At 44.6% G+C, this 25073-nt stretch overlaps 1 protein-coding gene across 1 annotated transcript in view; it reads left to right on the top strand.

The window, feature by feature from the left end:
* PCSK5 (proprotein convertase subtilisin/kexin type 5) overlaps positions 1 to 25073 on the top strand; it is a 414129-nt gene that overhangs the window by 266604 nt on the left and 122452 nt on the right. Inside the window, exons 15-20 of the mRNA XM_038769509.1 lie at positions 3047 to 3149; positions 4623 to 4816; positions 8872 to 8956; positions 11570 to 11667; positions 12415 to 12544; positions 13017 to 13132. Of these exons, the coding sequence (XP_038625437.1) occupies positions 3047 to 3149; positions 4623 to 4816; positions 8872 to 8956; positions 11570 to 11667; positions 12415 to 12544; positions 13017 to 13132 (726 nt within the window). The remainder of the gene's footprint in view (positions 1 to 3046; positions 3150 to 4622; positions 4817 to 8871; positions 8957 to 11569; positions 11668 to 12414; positions 12545 to 13016; positions 13133 to 25073) is intronic.

The following is a 25073-nucleotide window of genomic DNA, read 5'->3' as shown; positions in this document are numbered from 1 at the left end:
CAAGAGAAGGAAGGTGTTCCCTCCCTATATATTTCTCTAAAAGAGAAATGGGGAGCACTGGGGCATCTTGTTACCTATTAAGGTAAGCCCAGTGGTAACTTCCTCCTCTTCCAGTTTTGGCTGCATTTGCACTCTGAGCAAAATTAAAAATTATTGGGATTTGGTTAGCACCTGAATTAATTTCAGTCATTGATCATTTTCCATTTCAGCAGGCATCTACCCAGAACCCCCTTTCTGTGAAGCCATCCCAGGGTTTATACAATAGGTCTTGTTATTCACCTTGTATTTGAAGTCAGCCTATCTTGAAGCGTGTAACTTGATTATGCCTATTTTGGCCGAACACAGAGATTCTGTCTCAATCATGCTGCGTACTCAAGTTGCCTGAGTAGATGAGACTTTGCCAGCTCAAATTAAACCAAGGCAGAACAGAGATGTTGCTTGTAGCACAGGGGATATTTGTGCAGTTACAAACTGAACTAGTACTATTGATGGAGTTTATTTCAAAGATGTTGATAGGGGCGTTCTTTGTGTTGTACATGAATGTAGAAGCCAGGTTGCTGCAGAAGCCAGTTGTGGTTACTTTCAGCTCTGCAGTTTTGGAAAGACGACCTTTTCTACTAGATCCAGACCTCCCCACCCACGTCTGGGGCCCTTCATCTCTCCTAAGAAAGATTTAATAGTCTGACTCTGTGTACACCAACCAATGCTTCGGGGAACTTTCATTCGTTTTCAGAACAACTCTATTCCAAACTTGCAATGAACCAGTGAATGTTCCACCCTCCCCCTTGATTTTGGTGGCCAACAGCACCAATCCACCCTGAGTGAGACAAACTCACCGACACCGTAATATGCTTATACTGAAAGCACGCAGAAACACATATGGATGATCACCAACACACACATCCACTCTGGGACATGCACCCTCCCCACCCCTTCCCCACCTCATTTCGCACATCATGACACCCAACATACACCCCACTTATACCTGGTCATACCATTAGGACATTAACATTGAAAGACACCCACACCCACACACATTCGCATTCCCACATACATATCCCAGCACATGCACACCCTCTGGGAGATGTTTAGTTGCACAATGACCCACGCAACACTGTCACCAGGTCCTCTCACCCGGTTCGAGTCGGTCTTGGCTAGGCCATACCCAGCTGCCTGTAATTCCTATCACAGTTTAATACCCTTGGGAGGAAGATATTATCTCTGTTTCATGAGGAAGCTGAATCTCACAAAGGTAAAGTGACTTAGTCAAGGTCACCCAGGAAGGTAGCAGTAGGACCGGGATTGGTTCTTAGTGTTCTTGACTCCTACAGCTCTAGTCACTAGATGATCACGTGTTCTAAACCTTTAGAAATTATGACCGGCTCTGTGCTGTGCCAGATGCTGGTGGGCATTTGCCTGGGGGTCGATAATAGTAATTCATAATAATGATGGCATTTGTTATAAGTAGTTACTACGTGTCAAGCACTCTTCTAAGCTCTGGCATAGATACAAGTTAATCGGGTTGAACACAGTCCCTGTCCCACACAAGGCTCAAAGTCTAAGGAGGAAGGAGAAGATGCATTGAATCCCCATTTTACAGATGGGGAAACTGAGGCCCAGAGAAGCAAGGTCACACATCAGGCAACTGATGGAACAGGGATTAGAGCCCAGGTCCTCTGACACCCAGACCCGTGCTCTTTCCACTTGACCACCCTGCTTCTATAATATGTGTAGTACTATTATGGCAATTGAGATCAATCTTCAGACAGCCCTAAGGCCAGATGTGCAGAATTGTTGTGTGAAACAGTTCTGTAAAGTACAGAGCCTTCTTCAGAACTTGTCCCACATCTCCAGCCATTAGGACAAAGTTCCAGAATTTTGTGCCTCCCTGTCCAGTCCTGTGGTTCATCGCAGTAACCACTTCAGTTTGCTCTGTTGCAGAGCAGGTGGACAGAAGAACTGACCCCCAAGCTCCGGTTCTGGAGTTATTTGGGCTTGCAGCCCTGCTTTAAATTACATTTAAACTTACCCGTTGTTGAGTTTCCCGTGGGCCTGCGGACATGGGTGCATTTTCTAATATGTTAATATCTATGTTTAAAGTGCCTGCTTCAAGATCCAAGACTAGATGGTGACAAATTCCTGCCGCGTTGGAATCATGTTCTTTTTGTGCTTGCGTCAGTATCACTCTACTTACTCTGTGTATTTGCTGGCCTTATCGAAGATGGGCCTTCCAGTTCCAAAACTGAGCAGTGACCTTATTTCTGCTTTATCAGCAGCTTTTCTTCCTGGTTTTCTGCCCTTTTTTTTTATTTTGAATGTCATGGACAGTTGCTTATTTCAGTTTCTTCTCTAGTTGACACAGTGACAACATTCATTTGAATTTAAAATTTTTGTTCTTTTGCCCATGACAGTTACTATCTTATTTTTTAGAGTGTTGTGTGACTGGGTTTACAGTTTGGAATAATACTGAGGCATCTACTATTTTCTTTGGAAGCCAGGAGTTCACCTATAGGGCATGTCACCTTAACAGTGGGTAGTAAGCATTTGGAATTGATTAACACAGGAAACAATATCAAGAGGTTCAGGAAGGGTTTGGCTAAATTTATGGAAGAGAGGTCCATAATAGGGTGATTGAGGGAAAGTGAGGGTTATAGTGGGAATGGCTAGGGATGTCAGAGGCTTGAATACGGTGAAATCGATATGTGGATGAGAGGTCTGTGAAGGGTTATTGAAATAGGGATAAGTTAGGGAGGCTGGTTGCCACGTCCCTAGCCACTAGGGTCAATATAAGGAAGCCAGTCATCACACTGTTCATCCAGGCATTCTTTATTGCCACCATTGGAGACAAAAGTCTGGGCTGGATGGACTACTAGCTTCATCCAGCATGACACTTTTATGCTCTTCTTGTAGTTCTTCCACATTGGAGGAATTCCATGCAGTCCTTGCAATTTAGTATGTGAAGAGGATGGTAATTCTGACCTGCATTAGTTACTTAAAATATGAGTAAAAAATAAAGTTGTTTCCCTTAATTTTTGGATTTCAAAAGGTCTGTGTGACCCTGAATGCAGCGAAGTAGGATGTGAGGGTCCAGGACCAGATCACTGCAATGACTGCCTACACTACTACTACAAATTGAAAAACAACACTCGGTAAGAAAGAGGGATACACAGGCCTCCCTACCTGGAATACACTGCTTAGCTCACATGGAAAGTGAGTTGTTGTTAAGTGGTGAAAGCATCACATCCTATCTCATCTCTCTGAGGTGAGGGAAGGATTTGTTAACAACCCTCTGTCCAGCACTTAGGTCTCTTCAGAAGCTACACATCCCAAAGTTCACTGACCACTGGAAAACCTGAACACCAAGACATCATCTCAAGCTTACCCATCTTCCCCTTTCCCCTGGACAGCTGGGAGAGCTTGGGGGCGGGAGGGTAAACTGTGGCATTAACATTTCCTGGCCTTTGGGAACTGTCTGGTCTTTAAGTCCCAGAATGCTGTGGGACACAATCAATCAATCAATCAATCAATCATATTTATTGAGCACTTACTGTGTGCAGAGCACTGTACTAAGCGCGTGGGAAGTACAAGATGGCAACATATAGAGACAGTCCCTACCCAACAGTGGGCTCACAGTCTAAAAGGGGGAGACAGAGAACAAAACCAAACATACTAACAAAATAAAATAAATAGAATAGATATGTACAAGTAAAATAAATAAATAAATAGAGTAATAAATATGTACAGACATATATACATATATACAGGTGCTGTGGGGAAGGGAAGGAGGTAAGATGGGGGGATGGAGAGGGGGGCGAGGGGGAGAGAGGGGGGCAAGGGAGAGCATGCCCTGAGAGTGCTCCAGCCAGGACATGGGCATCCAGGCATTTTCAGAGAGTGAGAGTAGCCGGGGATTGGGTAAGGTAGGCTGACCTGTTTAGCCAGTATAGTCCCACTTCTAGGCCTCATGGATATTTTTCTAAATTGCCCGGGCTAGCCCACAAAAATCTTGGATTGCCTCGGCTAACCTGGGAAGTATGGCCAGCCTTCTTAAAAAGAATCACGTTTACTGAGGATCTTGATGCCTGCCTCTCTACTCCCCATTCCGTCATCATAATTTCCTGTATCATTAGTCAGAGGCAGAGAAAAGTCCCTTCTCGACACCTTATCCCACATTATCCAGGATTGCCTAGTATTGCTCCCGAGCACATCAAGCCAACCTAGAAGAGGGGCATGTGAGTAAAAAAAAAACAAAAAACTAGGATGATGGGTGTGCAATTAATCACTTGCCACCTACCTCATTGCCTAAACCTTGACACCCCCACATCCACCCTTCCATCCAGTTGCATACCCTTCCACTTCCAGAAGAGGGTTGGAGTTAGGAAGGTGGGAAGATTTCTTGGCACGATTTCATTGATTGACTCCCTGAGGAAGAGAGCTGTATGGAACCTGCGGGCAGATGCCTAGATGGACTTATATTGTACAACCTTTGGTTGAGGGTAGGACTAGGACCTGTGGAACAAGGGAAACACAGGGAAGCTTAGGAGGGCTGCTGTTTGGTGATGGTACATAGAGGAGGTGCTGGAGATTGCACCTCTGGTGACCATGACCTTTTCTCTTATCAGAATCTGTGTCTCAAACTGCCCCTCGGGTCACTACCACGCGGACAAGAAACGCTGCCGAAAGTGTGCCCCCAGTTGTGAGTCCTGCATCGGAAGCCACAGCAACCAATGTCTCACCTGTAAATTGGGCTACCATCTGAATGAAGAAACCAGCAGTTGCATCTCTGACTGCCCTAATGGATTTTACCTGGATCTCTGTGAGTAATTTACTAGAGTTTGGGACTTCTTGGGGAGGGTAATTCCTCCATGGGGTTTAATGCAAAGGAGGCTGTATTCTATTGTAATCAATCAATCGATTGTGTTATTGGGTGCTTACTGTGTGCAGAGCTCTGTATTAAGCACTTGGGAGAGTACAGTATAACAGAGTTGGTAGACACATTCCCTGCCCACAACGAGCTCACAGTCTAGAGGGGGGAGATGGATATTAATATAAATGAGTAAATTATGGATATGTGCATAAGTGCTGTGGGGCTGAGGAAAGGGTGAAAAAAGGGAGCAAATTAGAGTAACACAGAAGGGAGTGGGAAAAGAGGAAAGGAGGGCTTAGTGAGAGAAGGCTTCTTGGTGAAGATGTGCTTTCAATAAGGCTTTGAAGGTGGAGAGAGAAGTTGTCTGTCGGCTGTGAAGAGCGAGGGCATTCCATCATCATCAATCATCAATCGTATTTATTGAGTGCTTACTGTGTGCAGAGCACTGTACTAAGCGCTTGGGAAGTACAAGTTGGCAACATATAGAGACAGTCCCTACCCAACAGTGGGCTCACAGTCTAAAAGGGGGAGACAGAGAACAAAACCAAACATACTAACAAAATAAAAAAAATAGAATAGATACATACAAGTAAAATAAATAAATAAATAAATAAATAGAGTAATAAATAGGTACAAACATATATACATATATACAGGTGCTGTGGGGAAGGGAAGGAGGTAAGATGGGGGGGATGGAGACGGGGACGAGGGGGAGAGGAAGGAAGGGGCTCAGTCTGGGAAGGCCTCCTGCAGGAGGTGAGCTCTCAGTAGGGCCTTGAAGGGAGGAAGTATGAATAATTTATAACGCACGATTAAAGATAAGTATTAAAGTGCTGTGGTTCTGGGGGTGGGGCGAATAGCAAATGTCCGAAGGTCACAGACCCAACAGCGAGCTGGGGAAAGGAGGATTTAATCAGGGAAGGCCTGTTGGAGGAGGTGTGACCTGGGTGATGCTTTGAAGGTGGGGAGAGAAGTGCATTCATTCGTATTCATTAAGCGCAGACTGTGTGCAGAGCGCTGTGTTAAGTTCCAGGCCAGGGAGAGGATGTGCCAACGAGACCACCGAGGCAATCAGGGCAGAAAGCCCTTGGCTTAAAAAAGAACCAGTGCCACGGGCACCAACGCCTCTTGGGGATCTTTCCAAAAGGTGTGTGGGGGGGGCATCCAACCCCGCCCCACCATTTTCCCCCTTCGCTCAACCAGAAGCCAAGCGTGAGCCCCAGCGGGACAGATCCGGCCCCCCAACACCCCCCAAGAAGAGAGTGCCAGTCCACCCCTCATCCACCCCCTCCAATCTGACCTCCTCACGCATGGTGGGAGGGTGGCCCGTTGCCCCCAACGGGTCCCCAGCCAGGTGGCCATCCCAGTTCCAGGCCAGAAGGAGGACATGGGCGAGGAGTCAGTGGCGAGATAGATGAGATCGAAGTAGAGCGAGTAGGTTGGCGAAGTGTGCACGCTGGGTTCTAGTAGAAGCACAGGGAAGTAAGGTATAAGAGGGCTAGGTGATTGTTTGTACTCTCCCAAGTGCTTACTACCGTGTTCTGCACACAGCAAGAGGTAAATAAATACCACTGAGTGATTGTAACAGTGGTGTCTTCCCCTGAGAAATTATTATTATTATTATGGTATTTGGTAAGCACTTACTATGTGTCAAACACTCGTCTAAGCTCTGGGGTAGATGCAAGTTAATCAGGTTGGATGCAGTCCCTGTCACATATGGGGCTCACAGTTTTAGTAGCGGGGAGAACCGGCATTGAATCCCCAATCAATCAATCAATCAATCAATCGTATTTATTGAGCGCTTACTGTGTGCAGAGCACTGTACTAAGCACTTGGGAAGTACAAGCTGGCAACATATAGAGACAGTCCCTACCCAACAGTGGGCTCACAGTCTAGAAGGGGGACAGAGAACAAAACCAAACATGCTAACAAAATAAAATGAATAGAATAGATAGGTACAAGTAAAATAAATAAGTAAATAAATAGAGTAATAAATATGTACAAACATATATACATATATACAGGTACTTTACAGATGAGGAAACCGAGGCCCAGAAGTGAAGTGACTGCCCTAGGTCACACAGCAGATAAGTGGCTGATCCGGGATTAGAACCCAGGTCATCTGACTCCTAGGCGCATGCTCTATCCACTAGGCCATGCACCGGTAGCACTTTTATAGACTTACATACCCAGCTATTTAAGCAGTAACTCATCTATGTATCCATTTCTGTTTCCTCCTATCTGTAAATTATTTTAGTATCTGCCTCCTCCATTGGAGCTATTTGAAGGCCAGGACCATGTCTACAAACTCCTGAACTCTCCTAAAATACGTAGTACAGTTCTTTGAACACAGTTGACACTCAGCAAATACTAGCGATTGATATATGAATCAACCCAACAGCAGTGAGAGGCTGGAGAACAACATGGAGGGGAAGTGATGCCTAGTGGAAAGAGCCCTGGCCCAGTAGTCAGTGGATCTTGGATTCTAATTCTGGCTCTACAACTTGTCTACTGTGACCTTGAGCAAGTCATTTCACTTCTCTGTGCTTCAGTTTCCTTATCTGTAAAGTAAGGGTTAAGATTATGAGCCCCATGTGGGACATGGACTGTGTCTCACCTGATTAGTTTGTATTTACACCAGTGCTTAAATACAGTACCTGGCGCATAGTTAGTGCTTAGAAAATACCATTAAAAAAAATATCTGAAATCCCTTGCCTTGGAACCCTCATCCCAGCCAAGGGGAAAACCCAACTTCGGTGTACACGGATCTGGTAAAAATGTCTTTCAGTGCCGTGTGAGAACCCAACTCGATTTCTCTCATTCCCTGGGCCATGGGATGCAGCATTTCTCTTCTCTCCCATCTCCAACCTCCTGCTCACACCCCCCACCTCCTCCCTGAAACTCCCACCCCCTTCACAACCAACAGACCTCTGCTTTTCTTATCTTCAAAGCCCTTCTTCAAATCACATCTCCTTCAGGAGCCTTCCCTGATTAATCTCTCATCTCCGCACCCTTTATCCCCCTTACCACCACTTCAGCACTTCTGCTTCACCTAAGCACTTGGGTACTCACTACTTACACATCCCTTTAGCACTTCTGTGCAGATCTTTATACTCTGTTGCTTCCTCCTAACTTTAATTTATTTCAATAATTTCAGTATCTGTCTCCCCCATTAAATTGTAAGCTTCTTCAAGGCAGAAATCATGTCTATTAGTTCTATTATACCTTGCTAACCAGTGTTTTGCACAAACGTTAGGCACTCAATAAATGCTATTGGTTGATTGACTGTACAGAAACAATCTCGGGAACCAGCAGCTACCTGAAGGACCAGATCGCTTTGACAAAAATGGTGTGCATTCCACTTGTTTTACTTAGGTTACAACATATCATTATGATGATGGTGATGATTGTGGTATTTGTTAAGCACTTACTATGGGTCAAGCACTGAAAGTGCTGGAGTAGATACAAGTTAATCAGGTCGGACGATGTCCCTGTCCCATGTGCGGCATACGTAAGTAGGAGGTAGAACAGGTATTGAATCCCCATTTTACAGTTGAGGAAACTGAGGCACTGGGAAGTTGAGTGATTTGCCTGAGGCCACACAGTCAGCAATTGGCAGAGATAGGACCAGAACCCAGGTCCTCTAACTCCCAGGCCTGTGTTCTTTCCACTGGACTGTGCTCCCTCTCTTTCTTACTATTTCCAAGCTCATTTATGTATTAGAACTTCGTTGATCAGACATGCCCAATGAGCAATGCTGATTCATTTAAAATTTTTAAAAAATCATGTTCTTTTTTAAAACTGATAGAAATAATGAAGATACATTTGATCTGTGAAAAAGGGCAATGATTTATTTGGCATTCTGTGCTGCACACTGATTTCCACTCATATCCACGTGGAAAATATTTAAAACAACGAGCATTGGAACACTTCCATACGATTTCATTAAATCAAATTGATCTGTATTTTCTGGATTTCTCCCTCCTCCCTATCCCCCAAAACAGATAAAAATGTATGCAGGAGATGCAACGAAAACTGTAAGACCTGTACGGAATTCCAAAACTGCACAGAATGCAGACACGGCCTGAGGTAAGGAACGATGAGATGGATTTCAGTGTGCACAATAACCAGGGAAGCTTCAGACTCTATGGATATACATTCAAGAGAGTTACACCTCGTTCCTATTTGACCTTGGCTTTAAGTTAAGTGTTTTATTGCTATTTACATTGCCTTCATGTTTTTCTCCTGAGATGAAGTTTGTGTCATTTAGCGGTTAGCAATAAAATGTAGACCAGACAGATTAATTTAAAAAAACTGTTCAAATGTAGGTAAATAAAAGATCTGGCCACATTAGAACATTCTTCACCCTTTTGACCTACAGTGTAGTAATCAAGGATTATTGCCGAAACAAAGCTGGTAAATTGTATAAATCTTCCTGATTCATTCCTGTGATAGTTGGAAACTATTTTCTTATCTTTACTGTGTCTCTCCATACATCCAATCTTTCACTTTATCTTAAGTACCTCAGGCCTAGCTCCATTATGGTATGGAATGCACATATATTTAATACCAAAGGCTATTTTTTCTTGGTAAGGGGACTTAATCATTGCAAAAATCCATAAAGGAGCTACATGTTTCAAGCCCGCAAGTGAATGTGACCTTTTGATCCAAACTGAGGAGGTCACACAATGCTCCACCCCAACCAAATTAGTTTGAAAGGATAGTACTGTGGGTTTTTGTTGAGTGAAAAAGCAGTGTGGCCCAGTAGGCAAGGCAAAGGCCTGGGAGTCAGAGGATGTGGGTTCTAATACTGACTCTACTGCTTATCAGCTGTGTGACCTTGGGCAAGTCGCTTAATTTTTCTATGCCTTAGCATCCCCAACTGTAAAATAGGGATTATTTGTTCTCCCTCTTACATAGATTGTGAGTCCCTTGTGGGACAGGGACTGTGTCCAACCAGATTATTTGAATATGACCCAATGCTCAGTACAGTATTTGGCACATAGTGGACGCTTAACAAATAGCACTATTAAGTCAAAATTCTGCTGTGACAGCTTGAAAAAAAGACATATATGGTACATCAGTGAGCCACGTACCCGAATTCCATACATCGTTAAGGTCTCTGAATAATTCGTCTTTGAACATCATTCTTGGCTTCTTTTAGCTAACAGTTTTAGCAAAGTCAAACAGGGGTTTAACCTGGACCATGGTCAGACAGGTTTCTGTTGGGGCCAGGCAGGTTAGGTTTTGCTAATCAGAGCAGCCAAGCCAAGGATTTCACAGTTTCACATCAGGACAATATCACAATCTGTTTCTCCAGTTTTCCATTCCTGAAGAGTCCATTCCTCAGGTAATAAAATGCCATCCCTACTTGATGGCAACAACTATATCCTTCAGAGGTGTAAGGAATTTGGGGGATGAAAATAAAAAACTCAACTAAAAGTAGAGTCTTTTCTTAGTTTCTCCTCTTCTCTCTCCCCCTTGGACTGTGAAAGCCCTTTGTGGAACAGTAACTCTGACTGATCTGATTGTATTATATCTTCCTGCATTTAGATCAGTACTTGGCACACAGTAAGTGTGTAACAAATACCATAATTATATTATTATTATTATTATTTTCCTGTTTTCTACTTTAAAAGAATGGCAGGTTTTATTGCCTGGCACTCAGGGCCACCTGGCTTTAATGCTGAATCCTGTGGGCTTTCAAGAATCCAGTGCAAACCGAGGCTTTCCCCCATCTGAGCCGAAATGTGAAAAACCATTAGTTAGGTCTCTGCTACCTAGTAGTATTTTCAGTGACTTGTATTCTGGCATTCTTAGGTTCCACTCTCATTTTCCTCTTTGCTAGTATTTACCTCTCTTTCTCACCATGAGGCTATTGGGAAGTGTTTCTACCCGCTAAACATTACCCTTTTCTATCTTACAACGTTTGCATTCCACTGTTTGAAGTCATTTCTGGGAAGAGTGGTTCAGCTTGCTCCACCCCTCAAGCTCCCTAAGGTTTCAGGGTTCCACACTGCTGCGGGCCAGAAGCCGTAGGCCAGCTGATCCCCCAGCGTTTCTAGTCAAGCCACAGGTAACATCAGCCCACTCCCTCCCAACACTGGGGCAGCTTCGGAGGCCCCCAGGAGCACCTCGGGGGCTTGGCTTGGGCCTGGGGTGGACTTGGGGGAACTGTTTTGGGCTGCAGCTGCTCCAGTGGGGCCTGCTCTAGGCCAAGCCACTCCATCCCATCTTGATGAACCCCCAGGTGGGTGTGGGGAATGGTTCCAGTGTCCCCATCCCAGGGTTCCAAAGAACTCAGGGAGGATCCAGAGGGAACCAGGAGCCTCCCAAGCTGAGTGAAACCTAGGACTGCCTCAGCCCCCAAAGCGGATCCTTCTAGGGTGACTCTGGATGGCCCCAGGGTTGGGACCAGCTGGGGCAGTATGTTTTAGGTGCCATAGCACCATTATGGCTTTTCTACGATCAAACCTTCCACGGGGACATCATTAGCAGCCCCTGGAATTTGTTATGAACTACCTGGAATTTCTGAATTTGCAGAGCTTTAAGAATCCCTCTGGGGTGAAAGGTGCCCTCAAAAGTTAGGACTCTCAAACCACTGCTGAGAAAAAGAAGTTCCAAACACGTACCTACATGCATATAATCGGTGCTGAGAAAGAGGGGGGAAGATTTATCCAGTTCTTCCTTTTTATTTCCTAGCTTACATGGATCCAGATGTTCTATCACCTGTGAAGATGGGCAGTACTATAATGGCAAGGACTGTGAACGCTGTCACCGCTTCTGTGCCACGTGTGCTGGTACTTATTGTTGGTTTCCTTGACTCGATCAGTCTGTGTTTGTAGGGGTGGGGGAGCTGTCCTATTTGTAAGCACCCTGTGGGCAGGGAATGCATCTACCAACTCTGATATATTGAATTCTCCCATGCACTCACTACAGTGCTCTGCATGCAGTAAGACCTAAGTAAATACAATTAGTTGATTGATTTGGGTTGGTTTGGGACATCCATTTCCATGCAGGATACATTCCTGATAAAGAAACTCTACAGGCCCCTGATGTTCTCTTGGAGTACCGTTGGCTCTTTAAAGGCATCACGAAAGACAGACCCACTTGTTGAAATGTGTATACGGTTGCCAGAACTACCCGTAAGATGCATTGACAACTGAGGTCGTGTTGTTCTTCATGTCTTATGATTCCAGATTAGGACAAGATATTTTCTCTTGGTGCATACAAGCCAGTAGCTCTGGTTGAGACAGCAAGAAGCTCTGCTATAGTTGGTGTTTCAAAGCGCCACACCTGTCAAATTTAGCCCCAAGAGAGGCATAGCATTACTGTCACACGTTGAGTTTATTCTGGGTCATTCAATCTATCGCTGGTATTGAGCAATTACCGTGTGCAGAGCACTGTACCAAGCATTTCAGAGGGTATGAGACGATAGAAGCAGTAGACATGAGCCCTGTCTTTAAGGAGCTTACAATCTAGAAATAGGTTCTGCAGTCAATAATGGGGGACGATCTGATATTTTGTTTATTTACCTTGGCTTTAAGGCTCCGGAGCAGATGCATGCATAAACTGCACAGAAGGTTACTTCATGGAGGATGGGAGATGTGTACAGAGCTGTAGTAGTGGTTATTACCCTGATCACTCATTGGATAATGGATACAAATCCTGCAGAAAGTAAGCAGATGTTTCCCCCCACCCCCAAGTGTTGCATGTGTTTGGCCTTTTTAAATGGAAGGGCCAACTTCCATATGGTTGATTATATTTGGGATGTGACTCTCAAATCAGGTTCTGGGCCAGTTTAGAATTTATAGCAGAAATCTTGGTGCAAACATTAAACCAAAGGCATTTTAAGAGAAAATGTGTGTAATGCAACTTCACATTTTCTCTTGAAAGGTTTTACATTGTGAGTGGCTTAGAGAAGGAAATCATGCTTTTGTCATTTCTAAATATGTAGTATGACTTCCAGACTTTGCAGGAAAGGTCTACTTGCTGGGAGTCCTTTTGCGGTGCAAAACCAGTCACTGTTCTAAGAAAAGAGCTTGCGTAATCTTCCCCGGGGAGAATTGAATGTGCAATGTTATGTAAATAACATTTTCCTGAAAGTGCCATGTGATAAAATATAATAAGATGTAATGTTTTCTCTTAGATGTGATGCCAGCTGTTTGTCTTGTAATGGTCCTGGGGACAGAAACTGTACGAGTTGCCTAAGTGGATATCTCTTAGATACAGGGGTCTGCGTCCTGGGAGCAATCTGTAAGGATGGTGAGTCCCATGGTACCCTGTTGATCATTCTGTGCCAAGTCTTTATCAAAGGTGTCATCGATCTAGTGTGGGTCAGTTAAAATCATCTCCCTGTTGGCTTTCTTTCCCCTGCGATTTATTTCAACTTCCATTCATTTTGAAGATGTTACTTCATATCCTTTATATGCCATATCACTGGTATTTTCAGCTGGGCATCGTTGGCTAGGCAATATGAAATTGTCATCCCCATGAAAATATTGCCCATGACATTCTTTCCTTTTCCATGACCACCAAACCCAGGTACCCCAAGGAAAGGAGGGTTCCTATTGCAGGTGTGGCACCATGTTTGTTGAGGAGATTGCTGATGCACTGACCAGCTTTGAGGGACTCATAGTCTGCTGAGCTAAGATAGCAAATTAAATGGATCAACTGGTACCTAATTAGAGGGTGATTCAGGATCACTTTATATTGATTCCTTCTGTAGAACTTCCTTCGGGGTAGCCCAAAGTCCCCCAGCTGTGTGAAACCAGTGGTCTCCTAGGATAAAAGTATAAAAGCCCAGTGGAAGCTATGATCTGACTCACTTCTTACCGACACTAACTGACTATACAGATCAAATCAGATTCATTCCCCAACCCTCATATACGGTAACTACTGTGCTGTTGACTGGATGCCACAAAGCCTCTACAGAGTATGGTAGGAATTAAGGGTCCTGAACTGTTGTTTAAAGCTCCTTTGAACTTTCACAGATTTGGGTTCAGTGTGAAAAGACAGTGGAGGCCAAGGCCAGTGCCAGTTTGATCAAAGAAATCATCCATTTAAGAAGAGTTTCACCCAACCCCAATCATGATCCTGTGTTTCATTCTCATTCCTTTTTTTGATTGTTTCTCACCTTTGGGCTGTTTGTACCAGAAAAAAATTAAGTCAACTGGAATTTCATCATCATCATCATCATCAATCGTATTTATTGAGCGCTTACTATGTGCAGAGCACTGTACTAAGCGCTTTGGAAGTACAAATTGGCAACATATAGAGACAGTCCCTACCCAACAGTGAGCTCACAGTCTAAAAGGGGGAGACAGAGAACAAAACCAAACATACTAACAAAATAAAATAAATAGAATAGATATGTACGAGTAAAATAAATAAATAAATAAATAGAGTAATAAATATGTACAAACATATATACATATATACAGGTGCTGTGGGGAAGGGAAGGAGGTAAGAAGGGGGGGATGGAGAGAGGGACGAGGGGGAGAGGAAAGAAGGGGCTAAGTCTGGGAAGGCCTCCTGGAGGAGGTGAGCTCTCAATAGGGCCTTGAAGGGAGGAAGAGAGCTAGCTTGGCGGTTGGGCAGAGGGAGGGCATTCCAGGCCCGGGGGATGACGTGGGCCAGGGGTCGATGGCGGGACAGGCGAGAACGAGGTACGGTGAGGAGATTAGCGGCAGAGGAGCGGAGGGTGCGGGGTGGGCTGTAGAAGGAGAGAAGGGAGGTGAGGTAGGAGGGGGCGAGGTGATGGAGAGCCTTGAAGCCCAGGGTGAGGAGTTTCTGCCTGATGCGCAGATTGATTGGTAGCCACTGGAGATTTTTGAGGAGGGGAGTAATATGCCCAGAGCGTTTCTGGACAAAGATAATCTGGGCAGCAGCATGAAGTATGAAGTATCACTTCTCTTCCCTGGGTGAGGGTCACCACTGGAGTGGTTGGGAGATGGATCCCAGGGAAGCAGCATGGCTCAGTGGAAAGAGCACGGGCTTTGGAGTCAGAGCTCATGGGTTCAAATCCCGGCTCTGCCAATTGTCAGCTGTGTGACTTTGGGCAAGTCACTTAACTTCTCTGGGCCTCAGTTACCTCATCTGTAAAATGGGGATTAAGGCTGTGAGCCCCACAGGGGACAACCTGATCACCTTGTAACCTCCCCAGCGCTTAGAACAGTGCTTTGCACATAGTAAGTGCTTAATAAATGCCATCATCATTATTATTATCATTATTATTATGGAGGCCACACATCCTCAGACTCACATTTGGAAGGACTGAAAGCGGGGTCAGACAAGACCTTGGAGTACCAGATAGAGGGAAGATAGTGAATTGGATAAGAGGCAGGGCAGCATAGCAAGAGGGAGGGTTCAAGACGGAGAAGAGCATGAGGAGATGATAGGTGCTTTTTCACGGGAACTGGCTTTCACCCTTCACTGCTCTGCCGACCCCCATGCACCCCAGCCCAGAAGCCTCCTCACCCTCTGAGTGTTGGAAGCCATATATGTCTGTTTGTTGTTGTATTGTACTCTCCCAAGGGCTTAGTACAGTGCTCTGCACAAAGTAAGTGCTCAATAAATATGATTGAATGAATGAAGAATCCTTAGAAGCAGTGTGATTTAGAGGAAAGAGCCCGGGCCTGAGAGTTAGAGGACCTGGATTCTAATCCCTGCTCTGCTCTGCTGTGTGACCCTGGGCAAATCAGTTAACTTCTCGGTGCCTCAGTTCCCTCATCTGCAAAATGGGGATCCAATACCTGTTCTCCCTCCTACTTAGACGGTGAGCCCTCTGTGGGACCTGATTAACTTGTATCTACCCTAGCACTTAGAACAGTGCTTGACACATAATAAGCCCTTAAAATATACAATATATATTTAAAAAAGAGTCCCAAGTTAAAACTGTGAGGGCTGCTTCCATCTCTCCTGAAACAGCATGGCTTAGTGGAAAGAGTACAGGCCTAGGAGTCAGAGGACCTGGGTTCTAATCCCAGCTCTGCTGTTTGCCTGCTTTGTGACCTTGGGGAAGTAACTTCACTTCTCTGTGCCTCATGTTCCTCACCTATAAAATGGGGATTTAATTTCTGTCCTCCCTCCTACTTAGGCCATGAGCCCTGGGTGGGACAAGGACTATGACCCATCTGCATATACTGTATCACCCCCAGTGCTTAGTGCAGTGCCTGACACATAGTACATGTTTAACAAATATCACAATTATTATTATTATTACCCTTGAATTCAGGAGGGTGAAGCCATCCCCTTTTTTATCAGCTAGCAGACTTCCAGGTTGTGAATAGAGCATGGGCCTGGGAGTCAGAGGGACCTGGGTTCCAATTCCAGCTCTTCCACTTGTCTGTTGTGTGACCTTGGGCAAGTCATTTCACTTCTCTGTGTTTCCGTTATCTCATCTGTAAAATGGAGATTAAGACTGTGAGCCCCATGTGGGACATGAACTGTATCCAACCTGAATATCTTGTATCTATCCCTGCACTTAGTACAGTGCATGGCACAAAGTAAGTGCTTAACAGATGCCATAAAAAAGAAAGAGGCAGGTGAAACAGATGGGGGAAAGAGAGCCCCAAAGGAGCCAGACCACACCCTCTTGTTTTTCCACCTCATCTGAGAAAGTGAGATAACACTGGTGATGAGCACTCTTCTCCTGCTTTCTTCCACACAATCTAGCATGGGCCAAATCTTTTAGGCTGAGCCTCTCAGAATGTGGACTGTGGATAGATGACTTTGGAATCCAATTGAAAAATAGGTTTCTGAGCACTTGCCCTGGTCTTTAGACCATGATGCTCGCTGCCGGTAGCTGCACATTCACTGAGGCTTCAGTAAGTATGGGAAGGGCTGGCAGAAAATTAGGTTGGTAAATTTGGCTGGCTAGTGTCTTGTTCTTCAAGGCCAAACTAAGCCCTTGAAATGCCTTGTGTGCATTGGCCTTGTGGAAGGATTGGAATAGACCAAGAATCCCCTGTGAAAGTGAATAAGCCTTTGGATCCTTTAAGGACTGCTGACACGGGTGGCCCAGGTAGAAAAGTTTAATTACAGTTTAGAAGATTTTTTACACTCTCTCCATAGTACAATTGTGTGTATTCTTTGTCTCAGAAAAATTCCTTTACTGTTTTAATCACCAATTTCTAATTTATTCTTTTTTCTAATCTTTTTTTTTTCCTTTTCATAAATGGATACCAATCATTTCCTGTTGGACTGCAATATCTCTTCTTGAAAAAAATGCTGTTGACTGAAATTACTTTTGATGGACCCAATTTCCTACCTGTTACCTGCTCCTGAATGGTCTCTTGCAACCAAAAACCAATTTTACCTCTCTGACCAATCAAAACCTTCCTGCCTGTGTGTGCATCATGCTGTCTACACCTTCAACCCCACCCCCTTCTCTGTCGCTGACCCCTCCTGGAAAAGCCAAGGAAGAATCCTGGAACGAGGGAAGCTTCTGTATGCTAGTGAAAAAGAACAATCTCTGCCAGCGGAAAGTCCTCCAGCAGCTTTGTTGCAAAACGTGTACATTCAAAGGCTGAACAACCAGTGCCCAAAATCCCTTGTTCCTGTAGATTGATAGATTAATCCGTATTATTAAAAAGAAAAAAAAAGCAAGGCACCTCTTTCTCTCTCTCTCTCTCTCTCTCTCTCTCTCTCTCTCTCTCTCTCTCTCTCTCTCTCCATCTTTCTCTCCTTCTCTCTTACTCTCTCTTTCTTTGTCGACTGTACAGGGAGATGATGAACTGTTGTGTCAGAACTTAAATGAAAAAAAAAACCTACAACAAGCCTACCTTTTATACCTGGGTGTTGTGTGCTAAGCACCCAGAATCATAGAGTCAGTATTGTATGACCAAAGTATTTGATGCCAAAATTATGATTAAAGTAATGATTTGCTATTCTGTCAACTTTAGGGTATCCCTGTTTTTGAAGGTTCTCTATTTTTTCCCTTCCTACTTTTCCTTGCCTGTTTCCCCTTCGAGATGTTTAAAAACATGTTTCAAGAATACGACACAAGTTTACATGGATTAAAACAAAACAAAAACTCCTTGCATCGGTCTTTTTGTGTGCTTGTATTCAGAGTCAGGAAACTTGAGGCAACCAGACCAGTGGGAATCCAGAGGGCCCCCCAGGGCTGTATTATGTGTCATATGTCCAGAATTTCAGGAATGAAACTTGGTTTATTCCACATCAAAACTCACTCCATACACCGGGCACTGGTTTTTGCCTTCTGTGCAGCTGGGTGGCTTTCTTCACCTTTCCTACATATCCGTATGGAAGCACAGAGCCTGGGAATGGACGAGGGCATCAGGCTGCCTATGGACTTGCTCTTGGCCTCACCCCTTGGATCTGGTCCTTCCTACAGTGGGTGGGTAGTTGGACATCATGCCTCTGATGCAGATCAGTGGGTCAGAAGTAGTCCAAATGCTGCTGCTTAGAAGCTGTGAGCAATAGTCAGGGCTGGACATGCTTTCCCCCGGCCCCCACATGGTACCAAGGTGTGCAGAAACTACACCATCAGTTGTGGGGGGAGGGGGTGGGGGAAGGTAGGAGGAAGGTCTGCATTACCATAAAACTAGTTGCATTTTACAGAACATTTTTGCCTATGATCCCTATGAAATCAGCCTGACAAAAAGTGCTTTTCAAGTGGGTTAAAAATGATTTTGCCCAGTACACAGGAGGTTGTGTAGCTGTTAGCTTCCTAAAGTGTGTATGGGGACAGGGGGGAGGGAGAGAGGAAATCCGCTAAAGTCCTGTGCTTTTCAAAAATCCCACCTGAGCTTGCTTCTCCTTTATTTGACAGTTCAGGGATCGGGGCTTGTGTGGGCCAAAATGTTGGGCAGCAGACCACAGGTGGTCGGCCTGCATTTACAGCATCTCTTCCTCTTCCAATCACACCAAGGTGACTGTGCACGCCATTCGGCATATGAGGAAATGACTCTTGGGCCTAAGTTGCCCAGGAATAGTCTCAACGAAGCAAACAGCCTCTGGCTACAGTTACTGCACCGTCATGGTTCTCTCAGCCCATGTTCTTTCTTCTGTGTCCCGACCAAAACTCGAGCGTTGGCCAAGCCCCTTGTCATTTGCTTTCTCTTTTGTTCCTTTGCCATCCTAAATAAGTCACAGAAATAAGCAAACCAAACTTCAAGGAAATCCCATTTGGCCTTAAAGGGCAGTTCAGGAAGAGAAAGGGCAGGGCGCCGATTATCCGAACAGTCCAGGACGAGGCGGGTTCAGCTAATTGAAAATTCAGAGGAGTGGAATTAGGTGTGATTTCCTCAGACAGGGCACAGTCACGATTTTGCTCCATTTTCCATACTGCTTGTTTTCCGTTAACCAACCTAACCTTCCTCCGGGCAGCTGGTCATCAGCTTACTCCGTGTATGGACAATCGGTCCTCCGCTCTAAAGCCCTTTGTGGCTTCCGAGTTTGACATGTGTATAAGGTACGAATGGGAAGAGGATTGCATTTCTGTGAATTCTGAGGACTTTCTCATGCCTCCCCTTTGAGTGTCCAAACCACTCCTGCATTTTGTGAGCAACCTCATTCTGCCAGGGCCCTCAGCTTCCCTGAAAGCCACTGAAAGCCTTCCTCCGCCAGGTTTCAGCTTCTAAGCACTTTCACTTCCTTAGAATAATTGGCTCTTTCAACTCCAGAGGAAGTAGAGATCCAGGAAACTAAGAGTCACCTTAGTATGAGCTGGGAGACTAAAATACCCATCAGATTGAGTGCCCAAAAGAGGGCTTTGTTCACCCCACCCCTCCGTAAAAGCTGCCTTTGTATGAATAATTCCAATAAGCATAGATAGAACCTCACTGAGGTGATGGGGCATCCTGTCACAGCCCCCAAGGGCCTGAATTTTTGGCCTCTTTCTACTGAGGCTACTGCTGGATGTAGGAAGCCGCCTACTGTGCAGGAACAGAAGGTTGGCAGGGCACACGCCGGCTTCACACGTAGGCTTAAATGGAAAGGAGCCTAGCCGTCTAGGGAGGGGGACCGATGCAACCTCCATAGAGATCCATTCAGCTGAAACAGCTTGCAATCTTCTTGGCTCACATGATGTCATAGGAAAAGTCAGAAACAGCAATTGTGTCTTTAGGTAGACCGCAGTCTGAAGAACCTCGTGAAATCCCCCGGTACCGTTTCACATTTCCCCACTCGCCATTCTGCATCAGGTTGACTCTGTGTGTACTGGTTTAACTACTAGTCTGGTACTGGCTCATTTCTCTTCATACCACTCTTAACTAGAACATAATGCTTTCAAAGGTTTAAGTTAATGTTATATATATATGATATATAAATATATATTCCTAATTGAGATATAATTATGTAATAGCTAGAAAAATGTTTGGATACTTAAATGCCTCTAACACTAATATAGAGACAAAATTCATATCTTCTGTCTTTGTTGAGTTTTTTGAACTAGCAACCCACTGTTACATCCAAGTTCATTTTTACTGAAAAATACTGTACATGTGTAAAATGTTCAGTTGTTTTTTGTAAAACATGGTAGAATTGTTGTAATTGATACTGGTCCAAATCAATGTTATTCCATATTTTATTTTTTCTATTAAATTAACCTAAGTTCCTGTTCATTTGCTCTGAAAGAACATGTGTGTGAGCCATGGGTAAAACCTCCCTGCCGGGGGCATGTCAGGAAAGGAACTTATAGGATATAATATATACAATATAACAGTATAACTGTTATATTGCACTCTCCCAAGCACTTAGTACAGTGCTCTGCAGACAGTAGGTGCTCAATAAATGCAATTGATTGATTGATTGATTGAATGATTGAACTTTCCCCTCTGTTTCCAAGTGGGAAGAGTTTGATACCAAAAGAATTAGGCCTCAAAATGAAATTAAAACAGCTTATTTTTTCTTTTCAAAAATCTATAACTTTTTCCCAAACCTGTTTCAGAATCTGACTCAAACCCCATTTTGAGAAGGCAGGGAAATTGGTGGGGTGGCTACTTTCCAAGATTGGATCATGACAGTGGGGCAGGACTCCTTTCGGGTCAAAAATGATTGCCAGCCACAATCACTGTGCAACGCTGCCTACTTATAATTTTCCAGGGATAGATCCTTACACTGTGAGCCCCTTGTGGGACAGGGAATGTGCCCGATCTGAATATTTTGTACCTACCCCAGTGCCTAGCCCAAGTAAGTGCTTAATAAATGTCATCATTAAATTACTATTAATATTATCATTATTATCATCGTTAAGGATCAGGCCGGCCTCTTGCTTCTCAGTTTAGGTCAATTCATTTCTCGTTGTACACCTACTAATTTTGCAACTTTCTAGAAAGTGCCCTATTGAGGAAAGAGGTTGGGATGATGTCTTGGCTTAAATGAGATGTTTAGGGAATGTCAATGGAAAAGAAGGAGTTAGCTGTTTAAGATGCCAAATGTAGGTACTCTCAGTTCTTCCATAGCACGTGTTTTCACTGATCATTTTGGATAGAAGGCGGCAGCAGAATTAGGGAACGCTTTTCCAACATCTCCCGTCTTTCCGAGTATAGCACGACTTGGTATTAGAAGGTCTGGTTGTGGCCATACATACGTCATCGGACACAGGGTGAGTACTGCAACACATGTGTTCCTTCACGTGGCTTTCTGGAAGAACACAATCCCCCCATATTGTAGGAGAGCTGAGTTTACAGGGAGAAATGGGAGCTTCAGGGATTGTAGTTATAGGATCCTTGGGCTTCTACTTTGGTAGTTGGGGTTCTGCCACTTGACAGCTAGACATCCTGATGAATTGTGATTGTGAGCCCCATGTGGAACAGGGACTGTGTCCAACCTGATTACCTTGTATCTACCCCAGTGCTTAGAACAGTGCCTGGCACATAATAAGAACTTAACAAATACCAGTTAAAAAAAAAAACTGGGAAGTGAGAAGTAGAGGTTCTTGGTCCTCTTGGGGTTGGCTAGCTGGGATGGTGGCATTGAAGTAGCCACTGCTCCCAGGCAATAATGATTTATTGAATCCTGTTGGGTTTTCTCTCCAGAGAAACCAAGGCCTGGTATGGCCCAAATCTCCTCCAGATTGATAGTTCCAGAGCAGGAATGACTAACAAGATGTATTGACCTTGAACCGTCTCATCTGCTTCCATTCATGTTCCTTTGGGGAACTCCTGGAGACATTTCATCAATGGTGTCTGTACTTTACCATTTCCATGTCTGGTTGGCAGGAAAGTGAGTTTGGGGCATGTGAACATCCCAACAACCTACTGAGGAAATACTACGACATCATTAGAAAGACTGGGTGTGCCCCAGTCAAAATTGGATGTCTGGTCACCCTCCACTGAGAAAGGTCATGACTAGGGGCCTGCAGAGTAGAGCATCTCTCTTTTGGCATGTCTTAAGGTTGGGGTCCCGTGAGCTCCTCGGTAGCAATCCTTACCAACAGTCTTTTGGCCATCAATGTTGGTTAGCATTCATATTACCATACTTCCTCTGTTGTACAATTTTCCTAAGTGCTTACTACAGTGCTCTCCACACAGTAAGCACTCAATAAATACCATTGATTGATTGATTGATTCATCTGGGGCTGTTGTAACCACAGCTCCCTCTGCTGGTAATAGCAGCACTAGCAACAGTGGAGTCACTATCCCCTGCGCAGCTTGAGAACTGTTGTAGTAGTACTATCAATTGATCATATTTATTGAGTTCTTACTGTGTGTATAGCACTGTACTAAGCTCTTGAGAGAGTACAGTATAACAGAGTTGGTAGACACATTCCCTGCACACAATGAGTTTATAGTCCAGACGGGGAGAGTACTGGTATTTATTGGGTGACTACAGAGTTCTGTGCAGCTCTGTCCACCAAGGAGAAGCTAGGAATCAGCATGTCATAGTGGAGAGAGCATGGGTCTAGGAGTCAGAAGACCATGGGTTCTAATTCTGGCTCCGCCACTTGTTGGCTGTGGGACCTTGGGCAAGTCACTTAACTTCTCTGTGCCTCAGTTACCTCATCTGTAAAATGGGGATTGAGACTGTGCACCCCATGTGGGACAGGGACTGCATCCAACCCGATTAGGTTGTTATCTATCCCAGCGCTTAGTAGAGTACCTGGCACATAGTGCTAAACAAAAACCATAATTATTATTATCATTATCATTATTATTAGGAAAGACCATGTGGTTGGGAGATTGAGCACAAGAAAGGAAGGCAAGGTGTCTGAGCAGAGGGAGAGTGGGCTCAGTGTAAAGAGCCTGGGCTTTGGAGTCAGAGGTCATGGGCTCAAATTCCAGCTCTGCCAATTGTCAGCTGTGTGACTTTGGGCAAGTCACTTAACTTCTCGGGGCCTCAGTTCCCTCATCTCGAAAATGGGGATGAAGACTGTGAGCCCCACATGGGACAACCTGATCACCTTGTATCCCCCCGGTGCTTAGAACAGTGTTTTTCACATAGTAAGTGCTTAACAAATACCGTTATCATCATCATGGATTATGTAGAGCAGTTAAGCCATTGGCTCAATGTCCATCGGTAGCCAAAAGGGCCAATCAAATGCTGGACAGCAAAGAGCAAGGTTCCTCCATGGTATGAAAACATGGTGTCCATACCTGGAATACTGAGTGCAGTCCTGCTCACCATTAATTTTAGTTTAATTATGATATTTACTAAGCAGTTGTTCTGAGCTAAGTGCTGGGTTTAGTTACAAGACAATCAGATCAGACACAATTCCTGTCCCTTTTGGGACTCACAGTCTATGAGAAGAAAGAGCAGGTATCCACTGCCTTCTTTGCCATCCACATTAGCAGCTATCTTTCAGGATTACTGCTGAGCCTGTCCACCTTGCTCTTTGTGGGTTTTTGGTCGGAAATCCTCACCATTGATGGCATAGCTCCTACCAGACAAAATCGAGCCTAGAACCCAGCTCTTCTGATTCCCAGAGCAATGCTCTTTCTCCTGAGGATATAATAGCGCTGGAAAAGGGAAGCCAAGACAATGTGGGAAATGGCTGGGGGGGGGGGGGTGGAGATAGGGAGAGTCTTTTATCTGAGGATAAATGAAAAGGGGAAGAGTCTTCAGCCTGGACAAAAGCAGGCTTGATCGATGTTTACAAAAGCCCGAAGAGGGATGACAAGGTGACCACAGAATTGTTGTTCGCCAAATCCAACTCACTGGGATGAGGGGACACCAGACGAACCTTCAAGGTGGGAGGTTCAAAAGACACAAGGGAGAAAAGCTTTCCCCCAGGGGGAGGTAGGCATATGACATTCATTACCCCAGGAAGCTGTGCAGGTGAAAAATATCAATGGTCAATAAGTGATTGGATGAATTCATGGATGAGAGTTATCAGAGGGAAGGTTAGGAATGTTGAATAATACATTTCTCTCCATGAGGATCAAGGTCAAGGAGGCCAACTGTTAAACTGTCCCTCCGAGCATCCTTTGGTGGCTCCATCGGAAACAGAGTACTTACTGAGTTGCGCAGACCACGGGTAATATCTTCTGTTCTCAGGAAGATCTGGGGCCCCTGGATAGGAGAGTGCCCTGAATGGTGGTTTCAAGCAGAGACAACTCACTTACAACTGCTCTGCATCAATTGGCAAGTTATTTTGAATGCAGTTTGCAACAAATCAGTGGTGCTTGCCCCCGTCTGTTGAGAGGGTTGTATTACAATCTTGGTCGCGAATTTTTTTCCCCCTGGTATTAACCGCAAATCGCATTTGAAGTGGGAGCCTCAAATCTCAGGAAATCTGGAAAGTCTAAACGGCCGAGGCTGCAACATGAAATATTTGGGTTTGCCAGTGGTTTCTGTGCTGAGCGGCTTCTGCCTTAGATTTATCTTTCCTGGGAGATCAGTCCTCCTCCATTCACAGCTGCAGTAAGGAGAACTTGAAAATTTGATGTCTAGTGTCTAACATTGTTAGGCGGATGTTTCAGTTTAGCATCTCTGTTAGGCTTTGTCAAACCAATTCTCATGCCAGGTGCATGTAAGCATGGAAAATTGCAGTTTTCTTTACTTCTCACATTGCCTGAAGCAGTGACAGAGCCAAAACGTGTTTTTCTCCTGCCGGAACAGGAAGGAAAAAAAAAAGAGAAAAGGAAAGCCATGGCCAGGGATGGTGCTATGCTGTCGCCATTCAAGTTTTAACCCCCAGAATTAATTGATCGATGGGATTTATTGAATGTTTACTGAGTAGGAAGCATTGTGCTAATTCCTAAACCCCTTTTATTCAGTTTGGGGCTGGAGTACTTGTACT

The sequence above is a fragment of the Tachyglossus aculeatus genome, chromosome X4 (genome assembly GCF_015852505.1).
Source record: "Tachyglossus aculeatus isolate mTacAcu1 chromosome X4, mTacAcu1.pri, whole genome shotgun sequence".
Classification (NCBI taxonomy): domain Eukaryota; kingdom Metazoa; phylum Chordata; class Mammalia; order Monotremata; family Tachyglossidae; genus Tachyglossus; species Tachyglossus aculeatus.
The sequence above is the reverse complement of the archived record's forward strand: the minus strand, read 5'-3'. Positions and strand labels throughout refer to the sequence as shown.